The following is a 12,707-nucleotide window of genomic DNA, read 5'->3' as shown; positions in this document are numbered from 1 at the left end:
CAATTTAAGGTACCATGTAACTCTGAGTGATGAAAAAGGCAAATTAGTTTGGTACCAAAGTGTGATAACCAAAGGTCAGAGAGGAAAAACTAGTGTGAGAACACTAGCATCTCCACACAAGAAGGACCATCTTTTCACAATATGTATAGGTATGATTGATATCATGTAGCAAGGTGGAGATGTTGCCAGAGAAGATGAAGGTGGATAAGAGAAAAATCAACTCATTTGAAATGTGCTGGAGGAGAGCTTTGTGCATACCATGGACTGCGAAAAAGACAAATACTTGGGTGTTAGAACAAATTAAATCAGAACTGTCACTAGAAGCTAAAGTGATGAAATGGAGGTTATCATACTTTGGACACATCATGAGAAGACATGATTCACTAGAAAAGACAATAATGCTGGGAAAAACAGAAGGAAGTAGAAAAAGAGGAAGGCCAAACAAGAGATGGATTGATTCCATAAAGGAAGCCACAGACCTGAACTTACAAGATCTGAACAGGGTGCTTCATGACAGATGCTTTTGGAGGTCACTGTTTCATAGGATCGCCATAGGTTGTAATCAACTTGAAGGCACATAACAACAGCAACAAGGTGGGGAGGAGTTAGATCTTTTTTATGTATTTTGTGTGGATTTTAGGATGTTTTTCTTTTTATATCTTTTTAACATAGTTGCTTTGAGTTTTTTTTTGAAAGAAAGGCAACTAATAAATATAAATAATTGTAATATTAATGTGAGAGCTCAAGCCATTGACTTAGTGAAGAGATTCATAGTATCAGATCATTATTCTTTCCACACTTGCATAATCCATCACTTCAGTACAGCCTAATGTTCAACACTGTCCATACTACATACTCCATCAACCAGTATTGACTGTACAACTTCAATTTATTTTGTGTGCTTTTATAGGATATAAATAATGACAAAAATTACAAAATTTATAACTGGAAGCCCAAGCATATTTACATAGAAATATTTGTCGCAGTGAGGCTACTATTTACTTTTCTCCTATACAATATTCCTTTTGGTACTATATTTTTCTGTGTTTACTGTCAGCCTACTACATACATATCAACAATGAATAGGCAAAATATGTACAAGGAGCTGATTGGTTCAAGTAAATTGAATACTGTATTAAAAGATTTTTTTTGTCATTCAACGCTATGATTAGGTTCAACTAAACCATATACAATTTTAAATTTTAAATCAAGTTCAATTATTATTTTTGTTAAAAATTCAGTTGAGTATAACTGAAACCTTTCAGTTAAATATGAAAGAATAATAAAAAACATTAAGTCAACCACACTATTCATCAATATTTCTATAATGAAGTTCAAAATGATTTACAATTTGACTGGATAGAACATACATTAAAATGTCATTTTTTCGCCTATGATTGATATTTTTACCGTTATAATTCATTCAGTTTCACTGAAATTTACATAATGTTATTATACAAATACTCCACAAAAGACATTAAAAAATTAAAATATTTCAAAGAAAATTGTAAGCAAATTTCATTAAGTTAAGCTAATGCTCAACTGTTTTGTGGAAAGAATTATTACTTTGGAATTTTTTACTTTATTTAGGAAAAAGCTTTTTGAGTTGAGCTTTTTCATTAAAACCAGCTTTCTGAGACAGAAAATTTGATAAAATTTCTAGTTTTGCTTAATACCATCTTTCAGATTTTTAAAAACTCCAACTCATGGCTATAAGAACTTGAAAAAATGTATATAGTTCATGTGCCTGTAGTGCAATTGCTGGGCAGCTTCTGTTTTACTCCTATGAAGTGAAGCATCCAGCATATTGATGGCCCGCTGTTACTGCTCTTACAAATAGTTCAGTAGTAGCAGTTTATTTAACTTTAAAATAAATCCAAACTCTCTTCATAATTAATTACTTCCTTTATCATAAATAGTCATACTTGCTCTTACAGCTTTCTTCTCTCCCACAAAAATATTTAATACAAGGTGCATTTTCATGCATGACTATTAATTCCTCTTTTTTTCTTTTTAAGCCATTCATAAAACTCTGATTCTATGTCACACTGATGTATAGAATCTCATTCTCTATAGGATTAAATGGCATGAAGAACACATATTCCAGCAAATACAGAAGTCAGGGAAGCTAATATCTTGCCAGTACTAATTTTGAAAAATATATTAAACAGTAGAATTAACTTATATAGGATCCTCATGATTTCACAAACATATCTCAATTATTGTATTAAATAATCTGGGCCTGTTTCAATTTAAAAACCACCATATTTGAAATAAAAACCCAACCACAACTGAATGTTGTATTACTAAGCAGCATTACCATTAGAGACCTTTGTTAAAAGTAGAATGTTAAAATACGAAATCAAAGAAAGCACTGTGGCAAAGTCCTAAGAGAAGTGCGCGCGTGAAACAATCTCCCACTCTTGTGGGCTGTAATCGAAAAGTCTTCATCCCATGTCATTCTTCTGTCAGTGCTGCAGGAAGAACAATCACCAGAAATGACCAGCAGCCTTTTGTTTTTGTATTTATGTTTTTGCTAGTTTCAAGGCCACTCATATAGTGCAGTCTTCCCCTCTACTAGACTGAAGAGTTGCCATCAAGGAAAGGCTGTGCTATGACTGCTTTGAGTGCAAGGCACAACAAGTAACAGAGGACAGTTCACTATCAGAAAATTGTGGTTTCATACTTGGTATTAATTCCTCTTTTAGCTTCTTGTCCTGGTTCTACAATCCACGGTAAGTTGGCAAGAGTCTTTTGTTCAGTGGGATCTATCTGCTTTGAAACAAATACAAAAGAAACAACAATGCATTATCTAATCTAATTGCTGAGTATTAAAACGTGTCACTGTCCCAGTCTGAGTACATCATCCATATGGCATGTACCATGTATTGCTTTCCAGGGGCTACATTCTATATTTTCCATATGAGGCCGGCCATCACTGCGGGTATTAGCTCCACCTATTGTGCGAAGGCAAGAATGTTTTTGAAGTCAAGACTAGGGGCGTCAAGCCCCTCCCACTCTCCAGTTCATTCTTGCCTTCGTACGAACAAGTCTGATATTCTATAGCGTAGCTTTAGCTAAGTTTCTGTGTTTTTTGTTGCTGTATTTGTCTGACAGGGTGTGGAGGTTTTGTTACTTGTGTGTTTACCGAGTGTTTCCCTTCCCTCTGTCTTGTATCTAACGTTGTGTTTCCATTCCTGGGGAATTCCCTGGGAGGGTTCTCCCTTGCCCGGGCCGTTGATTTTTCAAGTCTTTCGTCCAACGGCCATCAGAGGGACCGCGGCTGCGGTTCTCTCTATTCCCAGCAGGAGCTTGCGGCTGCAGCTCCCGGCGTTACTTTCCTCCCGTACCTGGCCATTTGAGTCAATTCCGTCCCGGGTTCTGCCGCGGCTTCTCTCCTCACGGCAGTACCTTTTTTGGAATATCTCGAGAGCCTGCGGCTGCTTCTCTCTTTTTGCGGCTTTTATCTGTCGGACTGGCTTGAGCCTCGCTGCCTGGCATTTTCGCGCCGCAACGGTCCCTGCAGACGGCGGCTGCGGCTGCTTCCTACTGCTGCCTCAGCGGCTGCAGCTTCTTTGCCTTTTTTTTCCTAGCCGTTTCCTCATTGTTGCCTCAGCGGCTGCGGCTTTTTTGCCTTTTTTTCCTAGCCGTTTCCTCATTGTTTTCTGCGCCACGACTTCGCTTATCGGCCCCGCGGCTGCAGCACGAGCGTCTCTACCTCCGTCCGCCATTGCCCCTTCGTCATTGTCCGCCATTTTTGATTTTATTTTCCCGCGCCTGCTCCGGGCGCCATTTTGTTTGTTCCCTTTCCCTCTCCTGTACTAGCAAATAGAGGGCTGCCAGGGTTACCTGTAGGTGTGGGGCAGTTAGGACCCTGTAAATATACAAGGGTTCTTTTACCACGCGGCCATTGCTGCTGCCCCTTGCTACTATTTGACCTCTACAGCTTCTGTGGCTGTATCTCAAGACTGTGACTGTGATCTATGCTATCTGCACTCTGCTTCTGTGGCTGTCTCTTCAGGCTGTGGCTGTGCTCTATACTGCTGCTGTGGCTGTGTGCTGAGACTATTGATATTGTGCACAAATTGAACTGTACATTCTGCCCCACCTGTGGCCGTGTACCTGACTGCCTACACTGTACATTCTGCCCCACCCGTGACCGTGTGCTGAGCCTATGATAAGCTGCACCTGTTGAACCGTACATTCTGCCCCCTCTGTGGCCGTGTACTTAGCCATCTGCCAGTACATTCTACCCCCTCTGTGGTCGTGTGCTGTGCCTGTTCGGGTCTCTACATCCTGCCCCCGCTGTGGCCGTGTACTGCACCCATAGTGAATATAAGATGGCGGAACTACCAGACATGTCTCAGACAGCCAAGCCACAACCATCTAAGGCAGCTAAGACTAAACATGCCAAAGCACTGGCTAAGACTAAACATCTTTCCAGCCACAGCAAACCCAAGCGTCCACGCTATGCTTCTGTTCCAAACCCCACCACGGCAGTCCAGACACAGCTAACGGATATATTTCATTCCCCCGCTGCTTCTTCTGACGAGGAGGACTTTGCTGGCTTTCCTACTCAGCCAACTCTTAGCCAGCCTCCTCCCGTGTTGCTGCCCAGGGCTTATCCTCCGGCTCAGCCCACTGAGCCACCTGCTCAGGCACAACCATGTGCTTCAACGGGGCTGCAGCTGTCCCATGATTTTCTTTCACAACTTCAGGGCATGCTGTCATTTTTCACTCAAATGCAGTTACCACAAGTTCCCGCTATACCTCAACACACTATGGACCAACATGTATGCCATGAGGCAACCCCTTCCTGCTCCCCAAATCCTTTTGACGTAGCTAGAGGCAGATGTATTGATGACGCTTCGTATGGAGAGGAGTCAACCTTTGCTGATCATGCTGAAGGGGACGAATGGAGTGACTATTCGGACCATGAGGAGGATACATCGTATCGCTTGTTTAATACCTCAGATTATCAACCTCTAGCACGCAGGGTAGTTAACACCCTTGGTCTCCAAGCTGCACCCCCAACAGCTTCCGCTCCAGCTATTAAATGGGCCAGGGTTCTCAAATCCCCTGCACCAACTGAGCATTACATCCTGGTGCCAGATCCCATTGCCAAACTGGCCACCGAGGAATGGTCTCATCCATTCCAAACTTGCTGCTTCAAGAACCTGGCTGACAAACTTTACTCCCTAGCTCCTGACTTTACCACCAAGCTGGCCATCCCCGGCATAGACGAGCCGATCGCTAGCCTAGTTTCACGATCTCTTTTGCCTAGGGAAGGAGAATCCCAACTAAATGATGCTACTGAGCAAAGACTGGACTTCGCCCTCCGCAAAAATCATGAGGCCACTGCTTTCTCCATGCGAGCATCCGCATCAGCTTCCATCTTCTCCAGGGCAGCAATGATGTGGCTGGATGATCTGCTAGAGGACCCTACCCCTGATCCTGTTTCTCTCAAGAGATCACTGATAAAGTTGCGCAAGACAGTGGCGTTTGTGGCTGATGCCACTTTGGATGCAACTCAACTGGGGGCACGGGCCATGACGGCTCAGATAGTCGCTCAATGGACCCTCTGGCTTCACCACTGGCAAGCTGACTCTGCAGCCAGAGTGAATCTTTCTAGAGCCCCTTACGCCGGATCTTTGCTCTTCGGCGAGGAAGCTCTAAAGGCAGTGCTGGTTGATCCCAAAGACGCTCACAAACCTGTTTTGGCCACTGTCAAGAACATCGATCATAGGCCTTTCAGGCGATTTCCCTCCTTCCGCACTAACCAGCCCTTTTGAGAAACGCGGCCAGGAGGACGAGGCCACGACTTCCGATCCCATGACTCCAATTCCACCAGGGGAACCTGGAACCGACGTTTCCAGGGCAGAGGTCAGTACCAAGGGCGCAGAGGTACTTCATCGTCCTCATATAGGGGAGGGTCTCGCCAGCGCAAACTGTACTAATGCACTTCCGGTTGGTGGCAGACTACTTATGTTTGGAGACTAGTGGCTGCATCTGACTAAGGTCGCCTGGATCAGGGACCTTTTTTGTTCTGGCTATGCAATAGAATTTTGGGCGACTCCACCAGACAAATTCCATCCATCCCCTTGCCCCAGGGTGCCGGCCAGGCACAGCATTATGCAGACAGCTATACATCACCTCTTGGACATAGCGGCGATAGAGCCAGTCCCTACAACAGAGAGGTCGGAAGGGGTGTACTCCCTCCTATTTGCTGTGCCCAAACGAGATTTGTCATGGAGGGCGGTACTGGACCTCAAGTTCGTCAACCGTTTTGTAACATACCGCAGATTCAAAATGGAATCCCTCCACTCCATTACTGAAAGCTTGCAAGAAGGAGACTTCCTGGTTTCTATAGACCTAAAGGAAGCGTATCTCCATGTGCCCATTTGCATAGCCCACAGAAAGTTCCTTCGGTTTGCTTTTGGCCCCCAGCATTTTCAATATAGAGCGATGCCGTTCGGCCTCTCCTCTGCTCCGCGAGTATTTACAAAAGTGCTTCTCACCTTAGTGGCTTATCTCCGGATTCAAGGGGTCCATCTCTACCCATATCTGGACGATATTTTAATACGGGCAAGCTCTGAGGAGCTGGCTCATCGTCATTTAACGTTCACCCTCAATGTCTTGCAGGCCTACGGCTGGCTTGTCAACTTCGACAAAAGCCATCTTCAACCGACCCAATGCCTACTACATCTAGGGGCAATGTTGGACACCCTGCAGGTGATGGTGTTTCTTTCTCCAGATCGCATAACTGCCATTACAAACATCGCGAGGTCTTTGATGCAACAAACAATCGCAGACGTCATGCTTCTAGCCAGGGCGCTCGGAATGTTCGTCTCTGCCATCCACATTGTGCCATGGGCTCAAGCCCACTCTCTCCACCTTCAGTGGGCTTTGTTGCCTTTTCAACAAGACATTGCAAACTCCAATCATCGCACAGTCCTCTGAGCCCCACACTGCGTCTTTCATTCCGCTGGTGGACGAGGGTCCAACATCTTTCCAGAGGCACTCCATTCAGAGAACCTCGCAGGACTGTTGTCACCACGGATGCCAGTCTCATCGGCTGGGGAGCACACTGCAACTCCCAGTACGTTCAGGGGGTTTGGTCCACAGCAGAGCAGACTCAGAACATCAGTTGGCTGGAGCTCAAGGCGGTCCACTTAGCTCTACTTCATTTTCAGTCTCTGTTCCCTTTGGACCATGTCCTCATTCGAACGGACAACACGTGTGTAAAATCACATTTGAACAGACGGGGGCACCAGGTTCCGTCTTCTGCAGGACCTAGCTTCCCTCATCTTCGTCTGGGCAGAACAACATTTACAATCCCTAAAAGCAGAGCATCTCAGAGGGATTTGGAATGTGACAGCAGACTGGCTCAGCAGACAACAGGTCATTCCGGGAGAATGGAAACTTCATCCAACCATATTCCAGCGTCTCCAGCGTCAGTTCGGCGTCTTCTCGATCGACCTGTTTGCTTCCAGTCGTAATTACCAGCTTCCCAGGTACTTTGCCAGATACCTGGACACAGCAGCGGAAGCAGTGGATGCTCTGTTCATACCGTGGCCAGACGGTCTTTTGTACGCCTTCCCTCCCATACCGCTGTTAGCCAAAACACTGCAGAAGGCGCGGAGCAAGAGGGCACAGTTGGTTCTGATAGCACCATATTGGCCACGCCGACCGTGGTTCTCGGATCTTCTTGCAATGTCGGTGATGGATCCTTGGACACTTCCAGTCAGGCCAGATCTTCTATCCCAGGGTCCAGTATGGCATCAGGACCCCACTTGGCTCAATCTAACAGCGTGGCTTTTGAACGGGGACATTTGAGGTCGGCTGGACTGTCTGACGCTGTTATTGATATTATCTTAGCCTCGAGACGACCATCTATCACCCGTATTTATCAACATACTTGGGTGGCTTTCTCCAAGTGGTGCCAGGCTCACAACTGCGATCCATCCCAGGCCACTGTGCATCAGGTGCTGCAATATCTCCATAGCGGTTTTATGATGGGACTCAGACCCAACACTCTACGTCGACATGCGTCCACTCTGTCGTCCATTCTTTCAGTCTCCTCCACTGGTGCCCCTATTTCCTCACATCCGTTCATTAAACGCTTCCTCAGAGGCACTGCTTTACGTTCACCGGCTGTAGTCCATCGTTTTCCTTCATGGAGTCTGTCCAAGGTCCTACAAGCTTTACAACACCCTCTGTTTGAGCCCCTTAGGACTGTGCCTTTACGTCTACTGTCCTTCAAGGTCTTGTTCCTGGTCGCCATCACTTCTGCCAGATGAGTTTTGGAACTGGGCGCATTGTCTTCTGCTCGCCATCTCTGTGTCTTTCACAAGGACTCTGTTGTGTTGAAAACTGATCCTTCCTTCCGTCCTAAGGTCAATTCAGTTTTCCATTACAATCAGGACATTGTACTCCCTTCATTTTGCCCGAACCCTGCTCATCCTCTAGAGAAGGCTTGGCATTCGTTGGATGTTCGGAGGGCTCTCAAGACCTACCTGTCTAGGACCCAAGAGATTCGACGAACGGAGTCTCTGTTTGTATCCTTTCATCCATGGTCTATGGGGCATAAAGTAGCCAATTCCACCTTATCTCGCTGGTTAAGGGCATGTATTACCTTAGCATATGAGTCCCTTAAACTTCCAGTTCCAGCTAGTATAACAGCTCATTCAACTAGGTCAGCGGCCACTATGGCTGCCTTTGCTACCAACACTCCTGTTGCTGATATTTGCAGGGCTGCTGTTTGGTCTACCCCTCACTCGTTTATCAGGCATTATAAAATAGATAATTATGCCTCTGCTGATGCCTCTTTTGGCAGACGAGTGTTGCAACAGGTTCTTAATGACTATTAGCATGTGGGTGGTCCCTCCCTCTTATGGGCTGCTTTGGTACATCCTGCAGTGATGGCCAGCCTCATATGGAAAATGGACCATTGGTCTCACCTGAAGGGTGATTTTCATATGAGGACGGCCATCACGATCCTCCCAGTTGGAGGATGTATAGATATTTTACTAAGATGTTATATAGGACTGTTACACTATTGTATTTAAAGTTACTAGTGAAGTCAAGACTGCTAGTTCTGTTACATCGCTATGTTAGAGTCATGTTATTATGCATGTTATTTTCCTGCTGGCAGGCCTGTTGGCCCTTTTCTTGTATTTTTAGATTTTTCTCTATAGACTCGCTGCGAATGAACTGGAGAGTGGGAGGGGCTTGACGCCCCTAGTCTTGACTTCAAAAACATTCTTGCCTTCGCACGATAGGTGGAGCTAATACCCGCAGTGATGAACGTCCTCATATGAAAATCACCCTTCAGGTGAGACCAATGGTCCATTCCATTTCATCATGATAATCCAAGAGAATATTGATTCATTACTTTCACTGCCCTCACAGAACTGGTCTAGTGGAACAAGAAATGTGTCTGCATAAAATCTGAAGTTGTAAGTATATAATGGTAGATTTTATCAACCATATTCTCTGTTGTATTCTCAGTAACACAAGGAGCTCATGTTCATAGATTTGTCTCAAAAACTATGTTGCAGGAATTGCTTTTCTCACTTTTGCTAAGGACACAGATGTGTGCAGAGACCTGTTGATCAATCAGCAAACATACCAATCGGCTGTTTAGCAGGATGGGCTAAGTCTTTGTTTTCTTTCATTCTCCTAACCAGGCTGAGCATGCACATCCTTGGCAGCTTGGAGGAGGAACTGAGTGCATAGCACTCATCTGTTTATGCCAGGAGTGAGGAAACTGACCCTCCTACAACTCCTATCAGCCTCAACAAGCATGGTCAATGGCCAGGGATGATAGGAGTTGTAGTCCAGCAACCTCTGGAGGACCAAAGGTTTCTCACACCTGGTTTATGCAGGTTCTCATTTGACTAGAGATACATATGGGGAAGTCAGCAGCATTATATTTTCACGTCATTAAGTGAAGTGTGTTTACCATAGAAATTGCATAGTAACCTAATTAAGTGTCTAAAATCCCTGAAAGCAGTGAGGGAGCTAGAATTTGAACTGGGAATCGAAGAGAGCCTAAAGGAGGGAGTGAAAATTATGGACCAGCTGAGAGAGAAAGAAAAAAAGAGTTCAAAGAGAGCTGAACAGGAGAGTGAAAAAAGAATGAAATGCCTGTTTAACAGTCTTAAGAGCTTACTGATTTGTTAGCATGTGATATGGCTAATGAGCAGGTGCTATGGCTTATTGATAAAACAATGCATATTCAGTCCAATAATTATTCACATTATTTTAAAAGCTCTCTCTGGATTACTACCTGACTGTGTTCAGGTTTGAAAGGTGACACTGAAGACTGATGGTAAGGGTTCTTAGAAAAGTCTTACCTTTGTAATGCCAATATATCCTAAAGAACACCATAAGAAGCAATCTTTAGTTGGTGCTAAGTTTGATCTACAGTATTAATACTGCTATTAATCACAGAACAGGCAACAAAAGAAAAACTGAACCATGACTGCTGCTGCATTCATAAGATGAAATTGATGTTTAATTCTAGGTGGCTTACCAAAGACCTTAGCATACCTAGGATTGCTTCCTCTAATGTTTTAAGAACATAAGAACGTAAGAAGAGCCTGCTGGATCAGGCCAGTGGCCCATCTAGTCCAGCATCCTGTTCTCACAGTGGCCAACCAGGTGCCTGGGGGAAGCCCGCAAGCAGGACCCGAGTGCAAGAACACTCTCCCCTCCTGAGGCTTCCGGCAACTGGTTTTCAGAAACATACTGCCTCTGACTAAGGTGGCAGAGCACAGCCATTTCTATGTGAAGGTTTTGAAATTATAACATGTGCCCAGGAGTTAGCAGCTATACTGAATTTCTGCAACTCTTGCGCTGTCTTTAGAATGATGAACAAATGCAACACAGCTCACACCAATAGCATGCTGATTATAAAGGGAAATAAAGATCAAGAACCTAGCAGCAGCAACAAGTTTCTTTTGTATGTTGTACATTTCTTACTCACCACAGATTTTCGAATGCTAACGCGAGGTTTTGGAATTGGTTTTGTAGGTTTATTATCAAAGCTTTCAGGAAGGGTTGAAGAATGACCTCCTTTTCGAGCTTGAAGTGCTAGTTGGTAAGCGACCTCAAATGCCTGTCCCAATGTGAGAATTATTTCATAGGCTAAATTCTGGAATGACAACAAACATCAGAATAAAACTAATTAGTTTAAATACTTTTTTTTTAAAAAAGCAAATGTATAAAATTGGCACATTGGTGCATATCAGACACTTTTATATATTTCTGGAAATGGCTGTAGAAGTTACTTAGTTTAAATACTGATTAGTTTAAATACTGAGACTTAGTTTAAATATTGATTAGTTTAAATACTGAGACAACATGCTTCATTTTCACACACACTGTTCATGAGTCTGCAGAACAGTGGTTCTCATCCCCACCACCACCACTTGAAAGTTGCTGAGGAAAGTTTTTCTGCCTATTTAACAATTGTACTGTGCAATGCTACATTTACAATTGTTAGAAAGATATAAAATGGACAAGAAAATGTATGGGTTTGAAATAAGTAAATCTGATTTTGAAATAGGATTGTGTACAAATGATGAAAATATAATTGCGAAAATGTATAAACTCTTATTGAAAATGGATATGGAGGAAGAACAAGTAAAAGAGTGTATGGTAAAGTGGGCAAAAAATTTTGGTCATAACATACAAATGGATCAATGGGAAAATATGTGGAAAAAAGGTTTGAAATTTACACTATGCTATAATCTTAAAGAAATTTTTTATAAAATGATGTACCGTTGGTACATGACTCCAGAAAAGTTGTCAAAAATGTATAGTAATGTTTCTAATGTTTGTTGGAAATGTAAACAACAAGAAGGATCATTTTATCATATGTGGTGGTTATGTAAAAAGGCAAAATCATTTTGGGCACAGATAGGTAGGAAGATGCAAAAAATTCTAAAGATAAATATTCAGTCAAAACCAGAATTTTTTTTATTGGGTTTTATGGATAAACAAATAGAAAAGAAATATGGAAGAATAATATTATATATGATTACGGCAGCAAGATTATTATATGCACAAAAGTGGAAAATGGAATCAACACCAACAATGGAAGAATGGTTATTGAAATTAATGGACTTAGTAGAAATGGATAAATTGACATGTTTACTTAGAGAAAAATCGACAGATACATTTCTTAAGGAATGGAAACCTCTCTTAGACTTTTTGTTGAAAGATCAAAATAAAATGATGATACTGGGATTTGACGATTAATTAAGACAGCCTATGGAGAAAAGGGACTCTGTATGTATACATTAAGGGACAGGTTTGATGTATATTATATACTTATAGCTGATCTGCGACAAATCGGAAGTCAACTATTTTATTTTCATTTTTTGTTGATGTATTGTTATGTTTTTTGACTTTGTTTTGTTTGTTTTTGGAAAAATTTGAATAAAAATTATTAAAAAAAAAAAAGATCCTATCAAGCAAGGTTGCTTTCAAACAACTCTCAAGAAACATATACCTACAGAACCCCCTGAAAATGTTGAGGAACACTGGATTAATCTGAATACATCCATTATTACAGCATGTGAACAAACAATTGGATACCAAACTAAGAAACATCAGGATTGGTTTGATGAGAATGATAGTGAGATTGAACATATCATCAACAAGAAAAAGAAAGCCTTCCGGATATGGCAGAAAGACAT

The 12,707-nt window shown here is 42.8% G+C and overlaps 1 protein-coding gene across 1 annotated transcript in view; it reads right to left on the bottom strand.

Annotated features, from left to right (window-relative positions):
• Window positions 1-2,393: 2,393 nt before the first annotated feature.
• Window positions 2,394-12,707, bottom strand: part of ANKS1B (ankyrin repeat and sterile alpha motif domain containing 1B) — a 573,173-nt gene continuing 562,859 nt past the window's right edge. The window contains exons 18-19 of the mRNA XM_061582729.1: window positions 10,991-11,158; window positions 2,394-2,775 (exon numbers count right to left, since the gene is read on the bottom strand). Of these exons, the coding sequence (XP_061438713.1) occupies window positions 2,665-2,775; window positions 10,991-11,158 (279 nt within the window). The 3' untranslated portion in view covers window positions 2,394-2,664. The remainder of the gene's footprint in view (window positions 2,776-10,990; window positions 11,159-12,707) is intronic.

Source organism: Rhineura floridana, chromosome 8 (assembly GCF_030035675.1).
Source record: "Rhineura floridana isolate rRhiFlo1 chromosome 8, rRhiFlo1.hap2, whole genome shotgun sequence".
Lineage (NCBI taxonomy): Eukaryota > Metazoa > Chordata > Lepidosauria > Squamata > Rhineuridae > Rhineura > Rhineura floridana.
This window is presented reverse-complemented; position numbering and strand designations above follow the sequence as displayed.